The sequence below is a fragment of the Neopsephotus bourkii genome, unplaced genomic scaffold (genome assembly GCF_033783945.1).
Source record: "Neopsephotus bourkii isolate Nb327-2 ecotype Australia unplaced genomic scaffold, CSIRO-AGI_Nbou_v1 NB_1707, whole genome shotgun sequence".
Lineage (NCBI taxonomy): Eukaryota > Metazoa > Chordata > Aves > Psittaciformes > Psittacidae > Neopsephotus > Neopsephotus bourkii.
Genome location: NW_026902181.1, coordinates 8,465,935 through 8,490,234, shown reverse-complemented (window position 1 = coordinate 8,490,234; position 24,300 = coordinate 8,465,935). Strand labels below are relative to the sequence as shown.

General features: G+C 40.8%; 1 protein-coding gene across 11 annotated transcripts in view; it reads left to right on the top strand.

The window, feature by feature from the left end:
- Nucleotides 1-24,300, top strand: part of EML1 (EMAP like 1) — a 133,688-nt gene that overhangs the window by 38,663 nt on the left and 70,725 nt on the right. For 3 of the 11 annotated variants that reach the window (XM_061376218.1, XM_061376217.1, XM_061376215.1), the window contains exon 1: nt 5,296-5,577. The exons of 1 other annotated variant lie outside the window; for it this stretch is intronic. In XM_061376218.1, coding sequence (XP_061232202.1) covers nt 5,511-5,577 — 67 coding nt within the window. In that variant the 5' untranslated portion in view covers nt 5,296-5,510. Of the gene's footprint in view, nt 1-5,294; nt 5,578-24,300 lie in introns of those variants that run through there. 7 more of the 11 variants (XM_061376213.1, XM_061376212.1, XM_061376220.1 and 4 more) reach the window with 5 other exon arrangements.

Below are 24,300 nucleotides of genomic sequence, written 5' to 3'. Positions count from 1 at the left end.
AACAAGCAAAATAAAGACAACATTTAGCTCAATAAGTTGTTGCAAGTCTGAAAGCACCACTGTTTCCTGAGCAGTCTCCCATCTTTGAATGAGAATCATAGATGTGCAAAGCATTATGCTTTTCATCTTCAAAGCTTTCCCTTTGGATTTACAAATTAATCAATCTGCAAAGCAATATTTTTTTTCTCCTGGGCAATATGAATCAGAATACTCTTATTAATTATAGGAAAAAATCCACAATTCCAATATATGTCATTTGAAACAACATGATGTGTACAGACATATTGCAACATATTTTCATTTGAACTGTAAAACATGCATACCTTTGATGGTTTCATCCCACATTTGTTATACTGTATTTTTAATGTGTTCAGACAGTGCTGGCATAATGGTGATCCTCCCCTTATACCCCATCTTTCCCACAAGCATGAAGCATGCTTTGTAGTGACATTCATGAAGACCCCTGCTGTGGTTGAAAGCTAGAGTCCTGCTATTTAGAATGAACAATTATTCCAGTGGTTGAAGTGTTTTCACAAAGGAGACTGGTCGGCAAGGCACTTCTTCCTTTTCTACACCACAGTAGGAGAGGAAATCCTTATTTGAGCCTATGATAGGACCCTGACAGAGAACCCCACTCTAATACTTGGAGATAGCCTAGCGGTGAGGAAACTTCTGAAGAATGAAGACAATTTATTCACTGCATTAAATTATCTTGAAAAAATCAAACAATCTCTGATGCTGCTCACTGAAGAGAAAGGACAAACAAAAAAAAAAACCCCAAAACAATACAACCCAACAAAAACTGTCTAAATCAGGATTTCAGCAGACTTTAGGCAGCTAAATCCAAAAGTTAACCACAGACTCCATCTCTGCTAAATTCTGATCTCATCCTGCACGTGCCTAAAACCCAGGCACTGTTTCTTCCTTACTGGGGCTGCTGTGGTGTGTAGCATGCTGCTGGTACTGATGCTGCCTAGTACAGGCCCCCTGGCTTCTTCCCAAGCACCATGTCCTCCAACACTGAGGCAGAGCACACTGCGCCTGTGAAACAAGGTCTTTTCTCTGACACCAGCTTTCAGACCACCTAACTCCCAGTGCTGGTGATAACAGCTGGAAGATGTGCCCATTTCTTCTGTCTTGAATGAGTGATAGATGATTCAGGAGAAGCACATGCATAGTACCTTGTGTTTTGGATTGCATTCTGTGGCCAGACATCAAGTGTTGCAGTGCTTCTGTTCCCTTGTGGATGAAACCTCTGACTCACAGAGGAAAAGCAAAACTTGAACAAACACGCAATTTAAAACCTTCCAGGCTCAAGCAGAGAATGACTGACTGCTGCATTAAGTAAGACTGTAGATGGTGAAATGAACTCTTATGTCTTCAGTGGAAACACAGTGAGCTACAGAACTGAGCTCAGCTCCCTTTGATCATGCTGCAGTAAATGTGACCTATCAAATGATCGCTAAAGAGCTTGAGGGGCTCTTCAAAAGTTAGTCATGGTAAAATAAATGCTGTCATTATTGACTGATAAATTTTAGCAAAACCAGCACATTTGCTGATGCTGCTAGATGCTCTGCCCAATAATTTCTCTAGTTACAAAATATGGGTCATGTGTGCAGTGTCCCAGCTTTCCCGATCTGTTCAGAAGACATGTGTTGCACTGATCTGAAGGAACCTTCCAGCCCCTGTGGTGAACCAAGCCCTCACCACCTGTAAACTCTGATAAGAAGGGCCCACTTCACCTGATGCCATTAGCAGCTTTGCACAGCAGGCTTTTCCACTGACAGCCAGGTCCCAGTGCCCTTCCCCTACAAAGTGCCATCATTCCCACTCCCTGAATAGGCCCACTGAAGGCATTGGTGTACAGCACAGACCCAGGTGACAGGTATGAAGGGCACTGTCCAAGCTATCACCACACAGTAATAACACCCTGATGCTGTCAAATAACAAAGACACTGAAATGATCCAGAAAGGAAAATCTCTCTTCAAAAGTTCTTCTCTACCAGCCAGGCAAAACATGCTTGTATTGGGCTTTTTGTCTCAGCTAAATGCAGACAGTACAGAGATAAGATTTACCTAATCAGTGTCTGCTATTCTAGGGGAATTTAAGAGGATACTGTAACTCAGATTTGTTTCATACTGATATGGTGACTGAGACAGCATGCTCCTGACTTAAGAGTATTGTTAGCTATACTGTTGAGAGTTATGAACTACCATACTTCTGATATGAACCTGCTATAGGGTATTTTTTGTACGTATTAGTAATGAAATAGAATTAAAAGAGGAACAGTAATACATAAAACATCAAAATTATTTTACTATAGCCTATTAACAGGGGGTGAAAACAAGCTTCTTTACCCTAAAATTGGAGAATTAGCTCCTGAAAATTCAGCTAGGGGTGAGTAAAAGCTCTTTTGTTCTCACTTAACAAATAGTAATTTGTATTACACTACTCAGTACATTGAAACTGAAATTTAAATTGTTACAAAATACAGCTTTCACAAATGCAACACCATAGAGTTTCTGATGCTGTGAATAATAAGTGTGTACAAATGTACAGTAGCAATCCTTCTCTGCATACATCAGTCCCACTATATTGCTCAGGGTGCCACATTCTCATCTATATGATCTCCCATTTTCCGATGCACCAGCTTTGATCTGTACAAATGATTAAAGCTCTGGTTTACTGAAAAACGGACAATAAAGTGTTTTCATTGCTTCATCACGCCATCAGAGTTCCCAGGCACATTAGTGCATGCTTCCAATCCAGTGTCCCACTGTTCCCACAACCAGGCCGAATTTCATTTTGTGCCTTGTGGTGCAGTTTAGTGTAGAAAGATTGAAACAGGTCTCGAAATCATTGCAGTTAAATTATGAAACTGTTTTCCTTTTCTAACCCTTGCCCTCAGAATATAATGGCATCATAGCAGCATGATCTGATCTCAGACTGGAGCTGAGATCACTTTCTGTCACATCACTGAGCTGATTTGCAGCACGGTGAGCTGATTGATAGGCTCCACCTGCACCTTTGCAACTGATTTTGGTGAGTAATCTATCATTAAGGCTTTAGATGTATCTTCCTTTAATGATGCCACATTCAGGTCAGGTTTAGATTTGAGTTTCTAAATGACTTTTAATTTCTCCTCACCAAAACAGTGCTATGCTTCCCCTTTTTGTCCTTTCTTCTGCTTTGGCAGATACTGTAAACGTTATTGGGCGTTTACTTCTCTTGTCTTTGTAGCACTCTCACTGAGAACACATTTTTTACTATAGACATAATACTTTCAGATAGCAAGGATTTCACGGATTTGCCTAAACTTGCACATCTGAAGGAAGCTTAGGTTAAGCCAACACTCACATCTTACGGCAAGTACATTACTTGTGCTGAAACTGTTTCTAGCCGGTGGAAAATTAACATATTTGGACATTTCTCAACTTCAAAAAGAATAACGTAACCATGGATGGCAATAATGCTTTAAAATTAAGGAAATGCTTAATTAAAGTTTGTATTAAAAATGACCTTCATTTTTCTATTATTGTAACTTGTATGCCCAAAATCCCATGCATGTAAGTGTTGACGTGTGTACAAGTTTTTAGAACAACATGGCATTTGTGAAAAGTTTGATGGCTTATGAATGAAAAGGTCATGAGAAAACCTAAGGGCTCTGTGTTAATTTTAAAGATGAGGAAGAATCACGCCTCATTTAAAACATTCAGAAAATCTATTGTCTTTAGCATTTTCAAAGTAATTTTCTCTTCCATGCTTCTTTGGGTTTTGGGTTTTTTGGGGTGTTTTTTTTTTTATATAATTAAACTACCACAAATTTCTGTTATTCTATAGCCCATGGCTACAAAATGAAGTTGTTTTTGTCAGATACAAGTTAAGCACTGTCGGGCTGCGTAAGTACTTGTGTTGGAGATTACTTCAACTTCACCAGTATTGGCACTGGCAATTCAGAAGGGAGCACTTTTCACTCCACTTTAATATGGAACTGATATCTCTGCCTAATTTTATAGCATAGTTTTTGTGTTAGCACTACCATGGTTTAGTGGTTGGTGAAAAGACTCATAGATACCAGTCCCATGCCTGTAAGGGGACCCACGTGATGGAACTGCTCTACAAAAAGCTGCTGAAAGGACTGAGACCTGAAGAAATGCTTTGTTAAGTGCTTTGGCATTTTTCAAGATGAGAGGTGCTATGGATATGTAATGCATTATTTCTCTTGTGTCTTTGGAGAAGCTTGAAATAAAAATGCCTTTCAGTCACTGAACACTTCAACATCCCTAGCACAGAAACTGAAGCCCATAAAATACCAGTTTTGTGCCACTACTCCCATCTCGCCATGAATGAGTATTATACATAGACAAAATTATTGAAACCAGTTGAAATTATTTTAGTATCCCGTACTGGGAAAGTGTATAATATACTTCACATTAAGCAGTTAAAACTGTATAAAACGTCATGGCAAATTACAGTATGTATCTTTATGATTGCAGGAGGGTATCGATCACAGTATTATCTTGACAGCTATCCTGTAGCCAGCGACTCGCCACTGCAAGCAGTGGAGGAGGACACGAGGTACAGTTACACGCAGTCTGTTGCTTCAGTCGAAGAAGCGACAGGAGCTTCAGCCAAAGCCGCGATGAGCAGCATTGCTGCGGCTGGGGGAAGGGATACTGAGGCCGTGCACTGCGCTCTCCAGCCGACAGGCTGCCCCAACGCTACTGCACAACTTCTGTCCCGAGTCCATCCTCATTCTGATCTCTCTTGGCGGTGCCGTACTTCTGTCTCAACCCCCCTGGCCACCCGGCGGCTCTTCCCCTCCGCAGAGACGGAGGTGTCAGTCCTCAGAACGCTCCGACAGGCTGGGTACCGCCGTCAGGGCACCTCGCTGCGGCACGGGGAACAGCGGCTCTCAACTCTTTCAGCCGGGGGCCCGGTTTCGCAGGGGCAGGGGCCGCCTGCTGCGGTACGGGGCCTTGGCGGGGCCGCTGGGGGGAAATGGCCGCGTCGGCCGAAAGCTCGTCCTCCCGCTGGAGCCAGCGGTGCCCCGGCCCTCACCGTCGCGCCCTCCCGCCACCCGCCCAGCGGCTCCCTTCACGCGAGATCCCGCCGGCCGTGCTCTGACAGCGCTCCGCCGCCGCGATCTCCCCTCCTGCTGAGAACCCCGGGCGGAGACCGCGCCACCAGCCGCGGAGCCCCAGGACGAACAGAGGAACGACCCCGCAGACGGTGAGGGGTGCGTCCGAACGCCCCACCGCCCCCCGCCCGCCTCGCCGTGACGGCGCCCCGCCTCGCCCCGCCCCGCCCCGCGGGTCTCCCCCCTCGCCTCGGCGGCGGAGCGGCCGCCGCCCCATCCGCGGCGGAGTGAATGGGTTGCTATGGCAACTGAGTGAGGCAGGCAGCAGGCCGCCGCGGCCCCAGCCGCCTCCGCTCCGCAGCGTGTGGGCGAAGAGGCAGCGGGCGGCAGCCGGGACCGCCGAGGGGAGGCCGGGAGTGCAGCGGCAGGATGGAGGACGGTTTCTCCAGCTACAGCAGCCTCTACGACACCTCCTCGCTGCTCCAGTTCTGCAACGGTAAGGGCGGGGGCAGCCTGCCGCTGCCGCCCGAGGCGAGCAGAGCGGGGTCCCGGAGCGCCGGCGGGGCGGAGACGGAGGCCGGCGCTGGGAAGGCAGCGCCGGGAGCGGGCCTGCCGGAGGCTGCCGGCGGCGTCTCCGCCGCCCAGGGCCGCCGGGCTCTGCCGCGTAACTCGGGGAGAGGAGGAGGAAGAGGGAGGAAACTTCACCCCCCTCAGCCTTCCCCATTATACAGCTGGAAACCTGCCAGCCTCGGCGCCGGGGTGCCCCTGTGAGGAACTTCTGCACCTCCTTCACGGGAATATGTATAGATACGTGTGCGTACGTATACCCTATAGGTGTATGTGTGCATCTGCCTCCAAGGCAGATCTGGTAGCCCAGGCTATCGCTCACCGCTGCGTGTCTCCGCTGCGCGTATGCCAACGAACATGCATACATATATACAGCTGCACATCATACAAGTATGTATGCGACCGAGCTGTGGGTGCACGTATGTGACCCTGAGCCGCGCACGGTCCTTCCGCCCCCCGCACCGCTCTGCTCCGCTCCGCTCGCTCCCTGGGGAGCTCATCCAGCGGTTGTCCACACCAGCCAATGACAGTTCTTAGGTGTCGGATTCCTGCGTGGAGTTACGGTAGTTAGTCTGCAGTTATTGATTTAGCTTTGTGTTATTTCTTAAGGTAGGGGTTATTGGGGTGGTGGCGTCACCTAGGTGGCAGTGTGAGAGAGGAGCTGCTGGGCTGCAGTGTAGGGTCGTAAAAAAGGAAGGAGGAGGTGAGGAACTCTCCTCAGAGGAGGTATTTGAAGATTGGACTGTGTAGTATTTGGGATTATTCTACTAGGTAGTGTTTCCTGTTATTTGAGGGGAAATAAATCTAGTATCCTAAGTGATACAAAGAGTTCTTCATGGTAAACTTTGAACTCGGAGCACTTAATTTTGATTCTAGTTATCGCTTCCCAGCAGCAAAAATGGCAAGCATTCACAATCTCATATTTAATAAAAAAATGAGTTGTGGATCTCTTATTCCTCCAGGTTTTAGTAGCAGTCTGGCTTTCTACTGCTATCTGAACAGCTGGAGTCATGTTCTATTAAATTACTTCATGACAGCAATGGCATCAAATGTAGCTGCTGTTTCTTGTGGAAGAAATGAAGACGATAAATTTCATGGGGGGGGGGGGTTGGTGTGTTTGTTTTTGTTGTTGTTGTTGTTTTTTCTTTTTTTTTTGTGATGTGATGCAAGAAAGGGGCAGGTTAGCAGAAAAAAACACTTGTAGACCTTGAGATTGTGGGAGCAGTTTTTCAGGGCATGAGGAGTCATGTGTCTGGGCTCTGCACTGTATTCTCAGAGCTCTTCAGGAGAGAAAACTATGACTATGTATGGGGGTTGTACACTCATAGCAGATGCCTGTTTTGCCTGAACTTAATAAATATTTCATTGTAAGTACTTAAAAAAAAACACCAAACCCAAACCATACAACAATCTATTTCAAAGTTAGTACTCTCACCCGTTTATAAGCAAGCTCTCCTCCTACCAAAATCCTCAGCCTTTGCTTTTTATGGTGTTCATGGTAGTAACATGCATGTGGGAACAGCAGGAGTAGCAGCACTTTCTGAATAGTTTGAATAAGCAGAGTTGCTTATTTCTGAGAACCGTCAATCACGATTTTGTAACTCTGAGCACCTATTATACATGATGGAAATAAGCCCCATGTTATTTCTGTTGTGCATAGGTTTTAAAATCTTGGTTAATCATCAAGTCTTATGTTCTGGAATGTTAATGATGAGATCACTGCCTAGATGTCATCTCATTGCAGATAGTGAGCTCAAGGGCTGTTGTAAACTTGCATTATTCTGTGTTTATAAAAGAAAGTGATTGAATATAGAAGCCTTTCCTTTATGAGTGAACATTCAGTGAAACTGTATTAGATGAGATGAGTAAGAACAAGAGAATCAGGCCTTTGTGGACTGCCTTGAGGTGATCAGATATTTCACACGGGCACACATGACCCATGAGTGGAAAAAATACAGATAGAGGATGCCAGTGAGGATTTTGAGTTTAGAAGAGGAAAAGATTACTTTACAGGGAAGTGGAAAGCTTTTGCAAGTGTAATGGGTAATATGAAAGACGATGTGAAGTTGGGAGTGGGGCAGACATAAAAAAGAACCAAACAGAGCTAGAAAGTAGAGGTGAGAGGGAAAATATGATTTTGGTATAGGATATTATGAAATACAGAAATGGTTGATGAGCACTTAAAGTGATCATCACTGTATCCTGTAAGTTTTTCTGTTCTGAACATAGAGGAAAGGATTAATTTTAGTTCTACAAGTAAGGGCATGATGGACTTTTCTGATGGTCTCAAAAGGAAGAAGTCATAAAGAGGTTACATTGTGTTTGGAAAGATTAGGATACAAAGCCTGCACTCCTGTAGACGAAACTGTGGATCACCTGCAGGGGAGCGACTGAGCTCTAGCCTGGGTTCAAGGGTGGCTGCGGTTTCTCCCACCTCCCGGTCCGTTCTCCCTGCTTTGGGCTGGAACAGCCACAGAGGGCGTGGGGCAGGAAGGGAGCAGTGGTAGGCAGGAGGTTGTGATGGGGATGAAGGAGCAGGATCTTCGCTGTTGGAAGACAGCAAAGAAAGGAGTAATCTGAAGGCAATCTTCCTCTCTTAAGAGAGAAAGCCTCTCTTTCTCTCTAGAAAGGACATAGGGTTCAGGAGAAGAGCTTGTATCTTTTTTTTCCCTCTCCCTGCTTTACTTATATGAAGCTCTAGTCTGCATGATTGTGTTGTAAGGTATGGTTATGGCTTGCAAAAAAAAAAAAAAAGGTGGTAAATGGAGAAGGAAGAGAAGAAAGTTGAGGAAAATACATTCATTTTGAGCTGCATGTCTAAAATCTAGGGCAAATATTTAGCACAGCTAGTTCAAAGACACCTACTTTCTTCAACTCTTACAGAACAGTGAGGGTAAGGTTGGTGTTTTGAGAAGTGTTGTGTTAATGAACACAGGTGTCAGTCTGAGGTAGCATCAAAGCAAGACATACAAACTTGCATGTGATTTTAGGTAAGTTATTTCATTCTTGTTGCCTTAGATGTAAACTCGGAGGAAAGTACATGCCTACTTTCAGGAGTTTATTGCATTTGTTTGAAATCCCCCACATGATTTTCAGAGGACAGTCTCTTCAGATGCACAAAATGTTTTGCTAGTTGTAGATGCCTATTCTGTTTGTTTGTTTCTTAAGGAAGGCACTAAAATAACTCTTCTTAATGCCTGTGTTAAGTACAGTTCTGAACTTAAATCTCACTTTCTAGGTAATGAAGACCATTACTGGCTTATTTTGTGTGTTGAAAAGTAGAGCTTGGTTGTAGATGCCTTCCCTGGTATTGATTTCATTTTTATGTAGTTCTTGGGTAGAAAGCCATTATGTTTATCTACAGTCAGTCAGGGTGTTAATAGTGTTTTATTTAAGCTGAAGATAAAAGTGGTAGAATACTGATGAGGCAAGATAATGTAAAGGTTTCTAGCTTCTGCTTAAAAACTGATGGAAAGAACCATGCTGGACATGAAACTCTGCGGAACAAGGCACATACTGGAATTAAATACAGTGCTTATCTTACCTCCAGTTGATTTATTGAGCCACAAGAGTGATCAGTAGTGATTATAGGCAGCATGAGGAGGCATATACGGTGTGGGCAGAGGTTTGTAGGTCCTCTGACCACAATTCTCTATCCTCTTAAAGCCGTAACAGTGACCTAATAAACATGGCCTTCACTGTGCTAATGGCTGTAGGCAGGGTTATTAGGCATGTAGAATGTAAAGGGTAAAATCTGTGATTCCTGTGCTCTGCAAAATGCTGTGTGGACTAAAAGAAAGAAATGTGAATTTATCCTTGATCCATTTACAACTTGTAGCATCTTTTTATCTATCCCACTTGGCTAGTGGGAAAATTTTAGCTGTCAAATGGCTATTTCTGCAATGACAGACGCCTTGCTTATCAGAAACTTCAAATGTAGAGTATCTGAGTAAAGCAGTAAAAGTGCATAACAAATTCTTTCTTAATGAAATTGATTTGTTTGGCAAGGGATTCCATAATATTAATTACAGTTCTATTTAACTGATTACCTGAAGTGTAATTGCTAGTAAAAAAATCTAGAGTTTGAGAAAATTTTGAAGTAATACCAGCTATATTACTGTTTATGTTAGAAAACCCAACCCTCTTAAAAAGAAGCAGTTCCTTTTTACTCCCCTCCTTCCCTCCCAGGTCACCAAATCATATATTGAGGTTTCTGACATGAATGGTTTTGATAACCATTAGTCACTGTTTAAGTCATGGAAAGTAAATTGTGTGAATAAGTCCATATACTGTTTTGCTCAGTTTATTTCCACTTTCAATCTTGTGCTTGTGTAATTAATGACCATTCCATATAATAAATCAAATATACATACCTTTTCTCTCGACTCATGTATCTACAAGTGGATTGATGCCCTGTCGTTGAGGAAGTGAATGCCACAAACAGGAAACCTTTACGGACAGTGTTATTCTGGCAGTCAGCTTTTCTTTCCCATTTGATTATCTGACTTCCTCTGCTAATATTCCCAAACGCTTTCAGTTACCGTCTTCCTATGACTGGACCAAAATTGCATAGTATAGTATGGATTAGGGAAGTAACAATGGTAAGTTCAACCTTCTAGCTTTTGGGTCACTAGTTCAAATCTGTGGAGGCTTGGAAGAGACTGTAATTTGTTTTATTGTGATAACTTCCTCGGAATAATGCAAAAACAAAATTAGATTTAATTTAGTTCTCACTGGGCAGATTAATGCACTGTGTGTATGAGGAGATGTTGCAAGAATGTTCACAAAGATGTTGCAAACATGTTAATAGCATTATGCTGCTTTGTTGTTTTTCTCAAAATTTTGTAACAAGAGAGACAGGCAGAAGGCTTAAACCAGGGCATGTCTTTAGACCTGTTCTGTCCAGGACAGAAGTGTGTTTTGAACTCCAGAGTGGAGGACATGCCCTACATGAAGCTTCTATCGATTTTGTAGGACAGAAAAAAAATTTATTACCTGGAGCTGTTTGGACAGCATTTTCTTTTTTTTTTTTTTTTTCAATACTTTCATAAATGTTTGTTGTGTTTCTTACAATCAAACGCTCAAATGTAATGCTGGATTGGGCTCTACATTACGTGTCTTTTCCATGCATTTTGGGACTATATAGAATATAAATGGATTTCTTTTATCAACTTGCTTCTAGAACTTACTTTCTTCTGGGATAAAGGGGAGGGGTGGCATACAGAAACACATTTTTTCGTACATGCAGTAATCGAACGCAGGATAAATCAGTATGCCAGGAAATAAAAATAACTTGCCATAATGGACACTTTCACAATATATATTGTTAGCCTGTTAAAGCTTAAGCTGTTATTTTTAATAAGACCCTATATAAGTAAAAAGAATTTGTTGCCCTTTAATTAGCTGTGTATTTCCAAATAATGAAATATTAAAACTCATTTGAGTCATGAATACTGTTCATTGAAGTTACTAGAATTAATTTTTTCTTTCTTTTTTTTTAAACTGAGCTTTTAAAAACAAATGAAAATATAGACCAGTTATGAGAGATGCTTTCAGTAATAGGCAAAGCTCAATACAGAATCTGTGTCAGTGCTAGCAGCATGGAGAGAAACTACAAGTATCAAGTATTTTATCATGAATAAAACAACATACAGAATTTCAAATGAAAGCATTGGGCTCTCAGCAGGAAAACATGCTTTATCTGATCTTCAAGGAGTTTTTAAAAATTCAATAATACTTTACTGAGCTGATAAAATGTGTGTTTTAAAGTCTAATTAAGAATAGCAAAACTCAGATTCTTTTATTGAAGCTTAAACGATGAGCAAAAATTCAAATAAGGATTAAAATTATATTAGAAGTACATTATTAAAAAGTGAATACATCAAGAGGCAGTGAGGGAGTACACCAGTCAGCAACATACATTTTGCCAGGTTGTATCTTGACTTCCCTCCTGTTTCTCCTTTCCTTCAAAATTTAAGACGAAGATTTTAAAGTTGATGTTGCAGTTCTTTTGTCAAGAGAAATTTTGCAAAGCTGTAATGAAGAACCTGTCTTTTGATCATTAAAATCTGGAGGAAGATGTGAGAGAATAAATAGGAAGGTTGTGTGAAATGGTATAATGACTACATTTTTATGGGATGCTTGTTTTTCTCAAATGACACTAATTGGACAACCATAAGGAATTGTGAAAGCTTAGAGGGAGCGTGGGAGGAATTATGGGTGATGTTCTTCTTCCATGAAACACAATTTAAAATGTTTGTCCATTGCATAATTAAAATGTGGAAGTAGCTCCCTGAGGTTTTTTTAGGGAGGTGGGGTGGGGATAATGATATGTTAACATGATTTCACCAAATTAATTCTTTGGAAAGTAATTAAGTGAGATTGTCCTCACTCCATTACTTCCTCAGAGTGAAATCTGACATGGTCCATCATTTTCTTCTCTTGCTTTGAGATGACTGATTATTAAATAAGTATAATATACTTGTTTGAAAACTAGTATTGGGTGTCTCTAGTAGTGTTTTTAGTTACTGTGAGATGTTGAAACTAATTGAATTCTTGGATTTAAATACGTGTGAACAGGAACCTAACCTAAGATTTGAAATGTGAGGTTCTAAAGATACATGATAGATGAGAACATTTCAATATATAAACAGAAAAGTTAGAGGAACAGTCATTGTTTCAAGCTAGTAAAGGCAAATATTTTTTAATGAAAACTTGTAAAGAACCTTGTATTTCATGAAAACTGGATGTTTCTTTTTCTTACAACTGTGGTGAAAAAGCACAATAAATGTAAACAGCTTCTGAGATTTCCAGTTGCAGCTCCTGTATACCCAAGTGGCGATGACAGGACAATGCTGTCTAGAATTTCCCTGAGGCTGTGCAAGGTTTTGTACTCTGAAGTCAGCAGGGTTAGGAACAGGTTATTTGTTTGTTTATTTCCCTTTGGGGAAAAAAATCATCCTGAAACTTGAGAAAGATGCAAAGATGCTGACAGCCAGTTTCATGTTTATTTTATGTTTGCTAAAGGTAATTACTATTCTGTTGCTTCCTTTCCACCTCCCTGTCCAGCATTTCTCTGTTTTATGTAGACCTATTGTTGCCTATGAAGCATCCTTCCATTTCCAAAATGGAGATGCTGCTTTAAACAGCTTGCGAGTCCAGCAGGTGAGTCCGCCTCCTGACCCTGAAGTAAGCACGTCAGACTTAACAGTGTTGCATGACATGGTCCTGCTGCTCAGTGTCTGATGAATTGCATGCTGACAGAGGATGGCTTCTTGGAGGTGAGCAAGGTCTGTGGCTAGATGGGTGGTCTGGCAAGGCTAGCTGGGCTGCAGGGGGCAAGGGGGCCTTTATCTAAACTGCTAAAAAACCTTCCAGTCATTAGCATATCCTGAGACTCAGGCCAGCCTTTATTCAAATCAGTTTGCACTGCTGCCTTTTTGCTTTGCATCTTCCAAGTACAGGCCAAAATAGTAAGACAGCGACAGCCAGGACTCTGTGCAAGTTACCTGAAAAATCAGGCCATCTTTTTTAGGTTCCTATCTGTGAATCTAAACATTTAGTTCTGAATTATTTTAAAATTGAATTTAAGGAGTTTGTGTCCATGGGTTGTATGAGGCGTGGTTACAAACCATATATAAAATAGCTCAGTGTAACACAGTAAACAATAGCTGATGTGATTTGGGGTGAGAGATGAAATCCTGATGCTCTGCAGGCAGTAGGAGTTTGGCTGTGGACTTAGTAGGACCGCAGTTTCAAACTCTGGAAACCCTTATGGCAAATTCCACTTGTGTCTGAGAAAGTGAGGATTCTTAGAAATTTTGGCTCTAACAGTAAAAAATATACACCTCTGTAATTTAGCTAATTCTGATTAATGCCATGCGTGGAGGGAGGTGTGAGGGTAAGCTATGCTAGGCAGTATGTGTGTGTGTGATTGAGATCCTTGTAGTGGCTGTATTTCAGTTTGAAAATAAGTAATTTCCTCTGTGTTCAGATGTTTTAATGAACTAATTAGGGATCCTTTGGGACCGAAGATTTTGTACATAAATTTTTTAAGTTAAGCGTTTGTATGTTTTGCAAGGCTTGAGGCCTTCCTGTGCTGAGAAGTGAGAAGAGATCCGTTTTTAATATTCAGAGATTTGCTGTGTTCTGGCAAATGTGTAGGCTGGGGTCAGCTACTGGTGGCATGGAGATAAACCTTTCCTCGATGGTGTGCTGCAGGATCTGCAGCTGAAGGGCAGAATGCTTTAAAAGAGAAACTTGTAAGATGCAGTAGCTCTAAGATGTTGTATTTTAGTGCTTTAGTATTTTAGAAGGAAATGTGGGATAAGAGGAAGATATCTGTAAAGCAAAACAGTTTACAGTGAGGACTCGAATATCTGTATGTCTGCATTTACTGCGGACTGGCTCTAACCTGATGCCATGCGCCAAAGAAACACACAGCAGTATTCAAGTGCTCCCAGTGCGCTCCTGGAGTGCAGTTCCAAGATTTGGCCATGACATGAATCAGAGGGGTGATTGGTGATTATTGCTGTATGAGTACCCTCTGGGTCCAAACTCAAATATGCAGAGGGAGACAGTTGTCAAAGTTAGCAGGCAATGCTGCTGGCACAGCTACAGATGGGGTTCTTGTGCTGAGTTGTCTTTGAGAGATGTTGTCTCTTAGTCTTTGGTCTCTTACCATTGTTCCTTCTAATTTGGGAAGAAATATGAGTCACTCCTGAAAAGTTTCTCACTTGTTCCACTCTGTTCTTCTTGAGAAGAGATTCTTAACATCATGAACAAAGGACCATAGGGTTTGTGTTGGGCTTGAACACTTCTGTAGATCTGAAGACTTATTAATGGTTTGTTTATAAAAAAGCTTATTATGGTCATTGATTGTGTTCCGAACTGAAAATGGAAAACTCTTGACTTACTTTTAGCAAAGTGTAATGGATCAGATAAACTAAAATCAAGGCTTTACCTTTACTGAAAAATCTAAGCCCATCATTTTAAGGGGGGGGAAAGGGATGTGGGAATAGCAGTTTATGTGGGCTTTTTATTATTTTAATAGCTCAATGTTTCCACCTCTGATTTTAAAGCTAAAGGATAGATATAATAAGTTTCTTTGGTTAAGGGATTCCAACCCCTTTCTTGGTGTTACTGATTACTGCGTGGTGGGTTTTGCTTAGATTGTTTTTGGTACATTTGTCAGTCTGTTATCCGAGAGATTTACAGTATGTATATTACCTGCACCAGTCTGAAAAAATCTTTTTATCACACTAGATGTCTTTCAGAACAAATCTATAGCTGAATTAAATCATTAGTGATCTGTACTGTATTTCAGCTGTCTTTTATGACCTGGGTGCTTTGTTTTGGTTTTTCGAAACAGTTAGGAAACTGAGTCCTTGGGATTAAATGTTTGGCTATCGAATTGAAAAATGTTTGCTGCTGTGTTAAGCGAATGCTTTATAACTAAAATTCATGGAAGCTGGAAAATAAGTTTGTTGGTATGGTCTCCCAAGAGCACTAAATCTGTATCTACTCATTTTTTTTATGGAGTTCACAGTTGTAAGGCATTAAGGTGAAACTTTGCAGCAGTGAACAGAGTAGTGTGGTTTATTCCAGCATTTTCTCATGTGTAAATTATTTGAGAGATTCCATTCTGTAGCTGTTATTCCTAAACAGGATAGTACTGCTGGGACCCTAACCTTACATGAGTTCATGCTCCTGAGTGACTGACATGCTTATTTGTAAAATTTGCTTAAACAAGGGGAGTCAATACCAGGGTAACCTACCACTTCCCTAAAATATACCTTTCTGATACACCCTGATGTAATAAAATCATTCTACTAACTTTGAAGATCAGTAACAATAACAGCTAATTATTTTTGTTTGGTTTTGGTGTTTGTTTTCAATTAAATGAAAGGATACAATATAACATAGATGGGAGCGACTGAATAAGGTATGTTAAAGATGACAGGCCTGATCCTTTAGTTGTTATGCAGTAAGAGGGTGTATAGAGTTGCTCAGGAGTAAAGGTTAATAAACCAGAGAGCTGTGGGAGCTGGAAAGTAACAGCATAAAATTCAGGAGTCTGAGGGTAATTGGATTCTTGTCTTGGGGACAAACATGATGGCACCCCCGTCTCAGTCATCCATTCCCATTTTCAGGCTATGGTGGCTTGGGCAGTTAACATACCCCATGCAGCTGCTTGGGATGAAGGTCTTGATTCCTCTTATCTCTCTTGCTCTCCGTGGTTTTACCCACTCAGCACTTGACAGACTAATTTGTCAGAGCTAATTCAACGTGCTAATCCAACAGGAAAAAAAAATTATCTCTGCAGTGTTTGTGTGTGGTACTTCGGTTTTGCTTTTGCTGGGTTAGTTTTCTGCCACGTTGGAGAACTGAATCAGCTTCCAGTGGCAGCAGAAGATTCATTATAGGAGGAGCAAGTGCTGCAGGCAGACTGGGTCCTTCTAGATTGGCCATTGTGTCTTGTGGAACTGGATCCTTGCTTTTGTCATTGCAGCTGCTTGTGGCACCATGTGTTGCACGGCATCAATAAATTAATCCAAATTAGAAGTGATACCCCTCTGTTTTGTATTGTAGCAGGTAGAAGCGGTTCCTTTTTTTCTGTGTTGTGCCAGGTGTAGTGGTGATAGAAACAAACACAACCAAACTACAGGGAGAGGCAGGCAGCCGCTAGAAGACAGTAATAAAGAAGAAAAGTAATTTTTAACTGCTGCAAGTATGATTTATAACTGAATTAAGAGCCCATACAGGGTGGAAAATTACATCTGCATCATCAATTTCATTTTCAGTCCAGTTACCTGTTCAGAGTAGGGTGGAATAACATATTTTTTTTAACCATTGAGATACTTGCATTTCTTTGGTGAATGTTGAGCTTTCGTGGTTGCTTTCATGTATGTCTGTGTGTGTTTTGTGGGGTTTGGGTTTTGTTTTCTTTTTTCCTCGCTGGAAGCTGTGAATCTCAATATTTTTTAAAATTCTTGGTATGTTCTTTGCAGAATATGACATCAGATTTGGTTAAAATAAATCATAGTTAGCCCCAGGCACACAGGTGTACTCACAGTATTTTTATACACAGAAATTTTAATTCCTAATTGCAGATCCTCTACTTTTTTTTATAGAGCTTTAAAACTTTTTAACTATGTTTTCCGTAGAACTTAATTTTGTACTTTTGAGAGAGAAGTAGAATTTCTATTAAAAGAACAATGATCTTTTCTTTCTTATATTTTCTTTCTTGGAAACATACTGGTTTCATGGGCATGTTGGTCAGATTATTCCACAGCTTTGCAGGAAAAAACCACAACCTAAACCCAGAATTAATCAGTAGCAAATGTCATCAGTGTGATGCTCTCACTCTGTTCTCGAAATTAAATCTGGCTACCTGCAGTTGAAGCATTTATTTTGAATGCATCAGATTGATTGCAAGGGGAAGAGAAAGGTCCACAAGATCTCTGTCCATTGAGGAGTTCAAACAAAATACTCTTGCAGGAGCTAGCAGTCATCAGTGGTCCTGTTTAGGAAGTATTAAAAGCCTTGCACTGAAGGGAGTAGTTATCTCTCCTGTTTTTTCACTCTTTGCTTCCAAAAAGTTTAAATAAGCCTAAAGCACCTCTAGTGATTCCTCCAAGGCTCTGTGGATTTTGCAAAGCCCAGAAATTACCTGGTTGATGCTGGGTTCTTAACCCTGGTAGCTGTGACTCAGAAGGTTGAGAGATTTGTGTGCATATTGTTCCAGGAGGGGTAACCTCAGGGTTTTTCCTCCCTTCTAGTTTTTAATTTAAAAAAACGTTTAGCCTCGGGGAGCCCTCTCAATCCAAGCCTTTTACTGCCTCCTGAATTTGGCAGTTGCTTCTCTTAGTTTAAGTCTCTAGGCATGTGAGATGTGAAGCTTTGAAATAGCTGCTGTCTGGGTGAAGCCTCTCTGGAGGCAGGGAGAAGCATAATAAAGTTTGTGCTTTTGACATTTTATTTCTTTGTAGCAAGTAGATATTTTAGCACAGGAAAAAGTGAAATGGCTGATTTTTAGTAAAGACCCTAAAATTGCAGAATTGCAAAGTCTGTGTGTCTTTGGTTTTAATACAGAACAATTGCTAAAATTGAGGTGGGGAAAGCCACATATTTTTTGTCAGAGTTTTAGTATCTACCATTACAAACTAGTTAATCCATTTAAGAAGCAGAACATGAGATTCAAGGGGGAGATATTTTGTTACTGCCCAGTTTTCTTATGTGATGCCCCATGGACCATTGACAAGAACCAAGAAAGTTGAAAGTATTTGGGAAACCAACAGAAGATTTTGGATCTTTGTCTGTTTCTACATGATGTCTGATAGTCCCCTGTTCAGCTTAGCAAGCAAAGATGTGCGAAGTCTATGGCAGTCTATATCCCAAACAGCAAGCATAGGAAAAAAAATCCCTCTGCCTTCACCTTTCCTAGCAAGGCTTTTCAGATGTTGTCTCAGAACTGCTCATGTGCTTCCTCCAAGTATAAAATTCATATAGGCCACCTTCTCCTGGCTATTCCTAAGTTTTTCCAGTCTGGCTCCCTTAAAAAGAGTGTCTTGAGAGAGTGTGTTAGAAGTAGGACAAATACATCAGGAAGGAAAAGAAAACTATTTCAACATCTTGACTGGCAGTGTGAAGGTCTTTCTGTTTGGCTGTTCCTAGCTGTGGCATAGAGCACTTCCTACACTGCTCAGGTTAGTATTAATGAGGATTATTAGGTTTAGTATTGGCTAAAATACAGAAAGTGATTTGAAAACTACTAATGTCATTGCTCAGTTTACCGGGCTGTCTGGGCTTATCTGCTGCAGACATCCCAGTGGCATGGGGTGTCATTTCAGCTGTAGTCCAGGGCACAAACCCTGTGCAATATGGGGAGCATGCCCCATGGTGCTCTGCAGAGGCACTAATGTTTTCCAAATCTCAGTTTGTTTAATTTGGACCATTTGGTTCCAGGTTGAGCAAGGCAGCTTGTTGGGATTGTGAATCAAAGTTGTTTAATCAGTCCTTACTGATGCCTGATGTCCAACAGAGCAAACATTTTGTAAGCCAAGGAAAAATAACTGTTGTCATGACTTCTGTGCACTGTGGAAGCTTTATCACTGTGTAATTGTAGTAGTATGTTTTTAGTAGAAACTTCATTTATATTAATAGTCTAAATGATCCATTTTTACTTGCAGTTTATTATAGTACCTTTTGCTTTGCTGTGTAGATATTTATTCAGTTTTTATTTGTACATGGCTATTTGTCATACTAAAATTAAATGTTAGACGTGTATAAAAGTTTAAAATCTATCTGTGCTGGAAACAGCAATTCTGTGACTCCCTTGACAAGTCAGCAACTTTCATGGTTGTGAAATCTTTTCTTTTTTTTCCAGGTATAACCACAAGAACTGATATGTTGTTGCTCTTAGGAGTCCCTGTTACCTGTCCTTTAGTGTTCTATGGTTAAGAGCTGCATACTAAACCTCAGCTATAATATGTTGCAATCTGTATGAGCTGAATTCCCACATCCACCACTGTGGGAGTAGAAACTTGAGGCAGTCAAACAAGCTCAGTCCCTCAAGCTTCTCCTAAGGTGGCTGGTGCAGGGTGCAGTAAAGGGGATTCTTCCAACCTTTTACAGGCACACACCTTGGAAAACAGATGAGTGTTGTTGAAGTGACTACATCTTTCAGATTTTTTCATCCTTTTTTTTTTTTTTTTTTAATGATAAAAGTAACAGCTTCAGGAAAAAAAAAAAGCAGCTTTTGACACTTGACAGGCTTCCACTTGATAATTAGATAGTAAAAAGGTGTGGGTTGGCAAGGCGTTAGAGATGAATGATATGCGAGTTCCTATGCATTTTTCTTTAAGCACTGCTGTGCTGAAGATGAAGCCCTCTGCATACTTGTATAAAGCAGAGGTTTTAGAGTGAAAACAGATTGTATCCATTTGAAATAAACCAAGAGAATCTGAGGAAATCTACTGGCACTCTCATTTCTATTCCTGAATAGCTCCTTTGTTTAGGTAAGAAGTTCTTAATACAGCATGTTATGTGTATATTCTTAGAACTGTGTGCCTTACCTTCCAGTTACACCCAGTGGTTTCTTCACTTTCACATTACCTTTCTGGAGTAATAACCTTTTTCTTGCAATGTTTATTCTAAGCTTACCCTTCCTGCTTTTACACCCTGTTGAGGGTGCAGAAAGGAGCAACTGAAGAAGGGTTTTGTAGTTTGTGCTGAGGATGAAGAATGGACAGAGGGAAGGCAAATGGAGTAGTGGCTTGATGCAGCTATAGTATATGAAATTTGTAAGTAGTTCACAGGAAAATGGATTATGGAGAGATGCGTATAAGATAATAGAAAATACATGGCATTTAGTATTCCTGTGGGATTTTGGGACATTTAGTTTACCCTTTGGCAGGTTATCATCAGCTGTCAAAGGTAGTGGTGGTAGCAGGATTGGGTTCAGGTAGTGGCAGTTGCCCCTCTCTTTTTACCATGTTTCTGTCTGCATGCTTTGGGTTTTATTGCATATTCTGGGTGTTGTGCCTGCTGGGAGCCTAATTCCACTCTTTTCACCTTCGCACTGGATCCCAGCTCCTTCCCATGACAAACAGGGCCTCAGTCCTACCTGCTGACGCCCCCTGAGCTGCTAACTGTCTGCAAGTACTGGTGGGAGTGCTCACCCCGCATCCTGGGACTGTGATTCCTGAGCACAGCTCGCAGAGGTAGTTGTGTCCCTGCGTGTATTGACTTGAGATACGGGGCAGTCTCTTCCATATAGTAGCAGCAACAGCTGCCTGTCTTGCTGGGACTTGTCCGTGGGCAGTCAGGAAGCAGTTGTGATGGCCAGGTCCATGCTGCCAATTTTTAGATACCATTTTCTCTGCAAATTTTTAGTGCCATTTTGATTTCTTGCAGGAGTTTGGCACTGTTGAGGGAACCCTTTTCCCACCATGCTGCTGCTCTGTCCTGTTTGACAGGCTGCTAGTCGTTCAGAAATCAGATGAGAGCTGACAAAACAGCAGATGATATTTCTGCTCTGCATTCTGTTGTCTCATAGTGCTGATGTTCATTATGCTTCATATACAGGTCTCAGCAGCACATGTGAATGTTCTCCAGCTTTTGCCCCACCTGTGTAGTCTTTAGCCCTACAAAATAGCTAAGGAGACCCTGTCTGAGGCTGCAGGTGTAGGAGTGGGTAATTTTTTTTCTACCTATGATTGACACAGGGGACATCTTTCACTGGATCAGGTTGTTCAAAGCCCTGTCCAGCCTGGTCTTGAACACTTGTAATGGTAGGGCATCCACACCTTCTCTGGGCAACCTGCTCTGGTCCTACTCCACTCACCACATACTGAGCAGGTAGAAGAGCAAAAGCCTCCAGAACCTGTAGTTCCCTGAAGAGTTTGTAAGGAAATGCAGATTTGAGTCTTCTCTTTATTCTGCTGTAGGCAGTTGTCTATGAAACTAAGTAATTCTTTTGTTTTCTGGTACAGATCCACTATTTATACACTGTTCTTGCTTTTGGTTTTTTCTGTGGATGAAGTAGCAAGCAGCTAGAAAGTTCCAACACCAACACCACACAAAATAGGAAAATTATTAAGTTTTCCTTTCCAAGCTCTGGGAAGTTAGAAAATGTTAGAACTAAGGCTGCATAATGAGGCTTAAAACATAACTGTTTTATTCTTGTGTTACAAGATTTTATAATTGCTTCTTCACCCCCTTTAATTTTCATAGGAATTGTGTCTCAGTCATTTCACAAGACCGACTTTTCCTAAATCTAATAAATCCAGTAAATGTATTTAATGTAAATTTGAAATCCAGTAAATATATAGACATTAAATTTGATAACCAGTTCGAACGCCTCTCTTTTTCTGTCAGAGATAGTAAGGCATGGAAGTACTTGCAATACAGAAAAAAATACATATCAGAATTAATTATATTTTTCTAGGAATTTTGCTTTTAATGAATAGGAAAGTGGGAACTATCCCATTCTGTAAGTAACTACTCAAAATGTACTCTTGTTTCTATTTAAAAAAATAAAGTAAGGTGTGAATAGAATACAGTTGCTCAAGTGTGTGACTCGTTTGCCTTAATGGCACCCATTGCTGGAGGTGTTGCTTGTTGGCTTCAGTGTAACTGGGGATGCCTGATCAACCAAATCCCTTTTCAACTTTTGACTTTGTGAATATGAAATGCTTTGTTTTAGTGAGGAATCAACATTTGGAAACAGTTACAAATAAGACCCTCCAGTATGAAGAGTTTGTTCACTGGCTCATAGAAGCTTTAGCCCTGAGGGTGAGACTTCTCTGCCATGGAGAGAGCCTGACTTCTGGGGCTTCCATAAGTGGCCATGTTAAATTTTGGGAATATGACCTTCTGATATCTGTATTTTACCATGAGATTATTATGTTTTTTGTCTTTTTCATGACTAAGTATTTAATGCTGAAGCTTTTCTGTACTAGGTTTTACTTTTGTCTGTTTCCTGCTAAACTGAAAGTTATTTTGAAAAAGGTATGTCCTGCTTGCCTTGTCTGGCTTACAAAACTGGTGTGCTGTGAGCAGAAACTGTTTTCTGAACTGTCTCTTCTGTGCTGTAGTGAGAAATGTTTTCCAGTCAATTTCAGCCTTTTTCTCACCTCTCATAAATCTAGAGATTTCCAAGTTGAGTATGTTGCTCGGCTTATTGCCCATGGAAGTCACTGTTCTGTGCTGTGTTGAGGAAGTTTGCTATACCTGGGTGCTGTTTTGGGCAAATCTTATCACTGAAATAATCTTTACATACTTGGAGACCACTGATCTGTGTTCAGGACTACTTCTAAAAATGTGGCTGTTTGAATTGTACTTAAGGATTGTAAAGTTAAGTTGTGTCTTGGCATGTTTTGAATTTGACTTCTGAAGCTGTAGCCTACAAAACAAAACAAAACAAAACAAAAAAGAAAACAGAAAAAGAATCAAATAAGTAAATAAATAAATTCCAGGTTCAAAAGTGAGAATCCTGAAAATATTAAATTTATTTAGTTCAGTTTGCTATACTTCCTTACCTAGATTCTGTAGACTTGGATTACAGAGGTTTGACTTATGTGAGGTCCACCCACATCCAGGGCTAAGAAAGCGGAAGAGAGCTTTTGCTCTAAAGCTGTATGGCTTTAAGAGCCATACAAAGCCTTAAAGGTTTGTCTTTGCTGGTAATATCTACCTCATCATGAAGGCTGAGGTTCAGATGTGGCTTAGTCATGTGGCTACAAGAGCTTTATCAGCCAGACTTTCTGCACGGTTTGTTCACACTAGTAGTTCAGCTCAGTTCCATTAGGAGATGCCTTTTGGAAAAGGATTTGCTCTGCACAGCCTTTGCCCATCTAATCTCTTGGGTGAAACTCATATGGAAGAAGTACTGACTGCCGCCAGAAGGAAATCAGTCCCAGAAAGTCCTTGAGGGAGAGGACCGGTCATGAGCCAGTCTCTGCTTGGACCTTGGCCTTGGGCTTGTTCCCAGCCAAGGGTGGATCAGACATCAGCTGGCACTCTCCCTTTTACAGAGGACTCTTTGTGTAGCCTTGGGGAGATAAAATACTGCATTAGTTGAACAAAGCATATTTGTAAACTTCTTTTGACAAAGATAAAAGCTATAAAATAGATTATCTCTGTCTCCTTGTTTCTGATTCCATGAAAACCTAGATTTCTTTTAAAAACAGGCAAACATGCATGATATTAAAATATTGCCAAATACTGTGGAGGATGGGGCAAGCCTTGTGGTGCAACTCTTTAGCTCTCACAGGGTGGCAGGACCACATTTACACAGTATGCTGGGAATGGCATTGCAGCTGGGTGAAATCTGTGACAATGCTATGCATCCCACTATGGTAAAAATAAGAATATGATCTCATGCTAGGGAATCCAGTTAAAAATAAAAAGAATGCAAATTGACTTCAATTAGAGGAGTTGCATTTTAAACCAAATAGTTTTTCAGATGATGTATGTTTTTCTGTTTCCTGAAAGTAACCTGAAATACTTTTTTTCTTTTAAGGACATATAAAGGGATTTTCTTTCTACTCTGTATTCTAAAAAGCACTAAACCAGACATTTTCCTAATTGTTACCGGGACACCTAACACTACCAAATTCAGTATCTCTGGCTGTGTTTGAGTCCTTGGCAAGGGCAGTTTGTTCTTTCTGCATTAACGTCAGTAAAGATTTTGCGCTGGAGAGAGGGAATGTGTGATCTGAAGGTTTTAGAATAAAATATTATATTGCTGTTAATTATATTAGTGAACCAAATTATATTGCTATTAATTATATTCTTGAACCTGTCAATTAAATGAAACAAAGATTTAACCCGAATTGAAGATGAAGATGGACAATAAGGGAAAAATTCCAGTCTGTTGTGGGCATACCGTGTGCTTTTTTTCCTCCCCTATCCAAGCAAGGATGTCACTATTTAATTCAGGTAGTTCTCATGAACACTAGATTAACTGGCAGTAGTGACAAAATTGTACATTACTATGAAAGACAGTTCTGAACAAGATGGGATTCAAAAGAAGACTTAAAATAGTTTTCTAAATTTGATTTTTTTTCCTTTAAATATTTAGATTGTGATTTATCTTTGTGACAACTTGTAATGAAATCTAATGTTATACTGCATTAATTACAGCAAC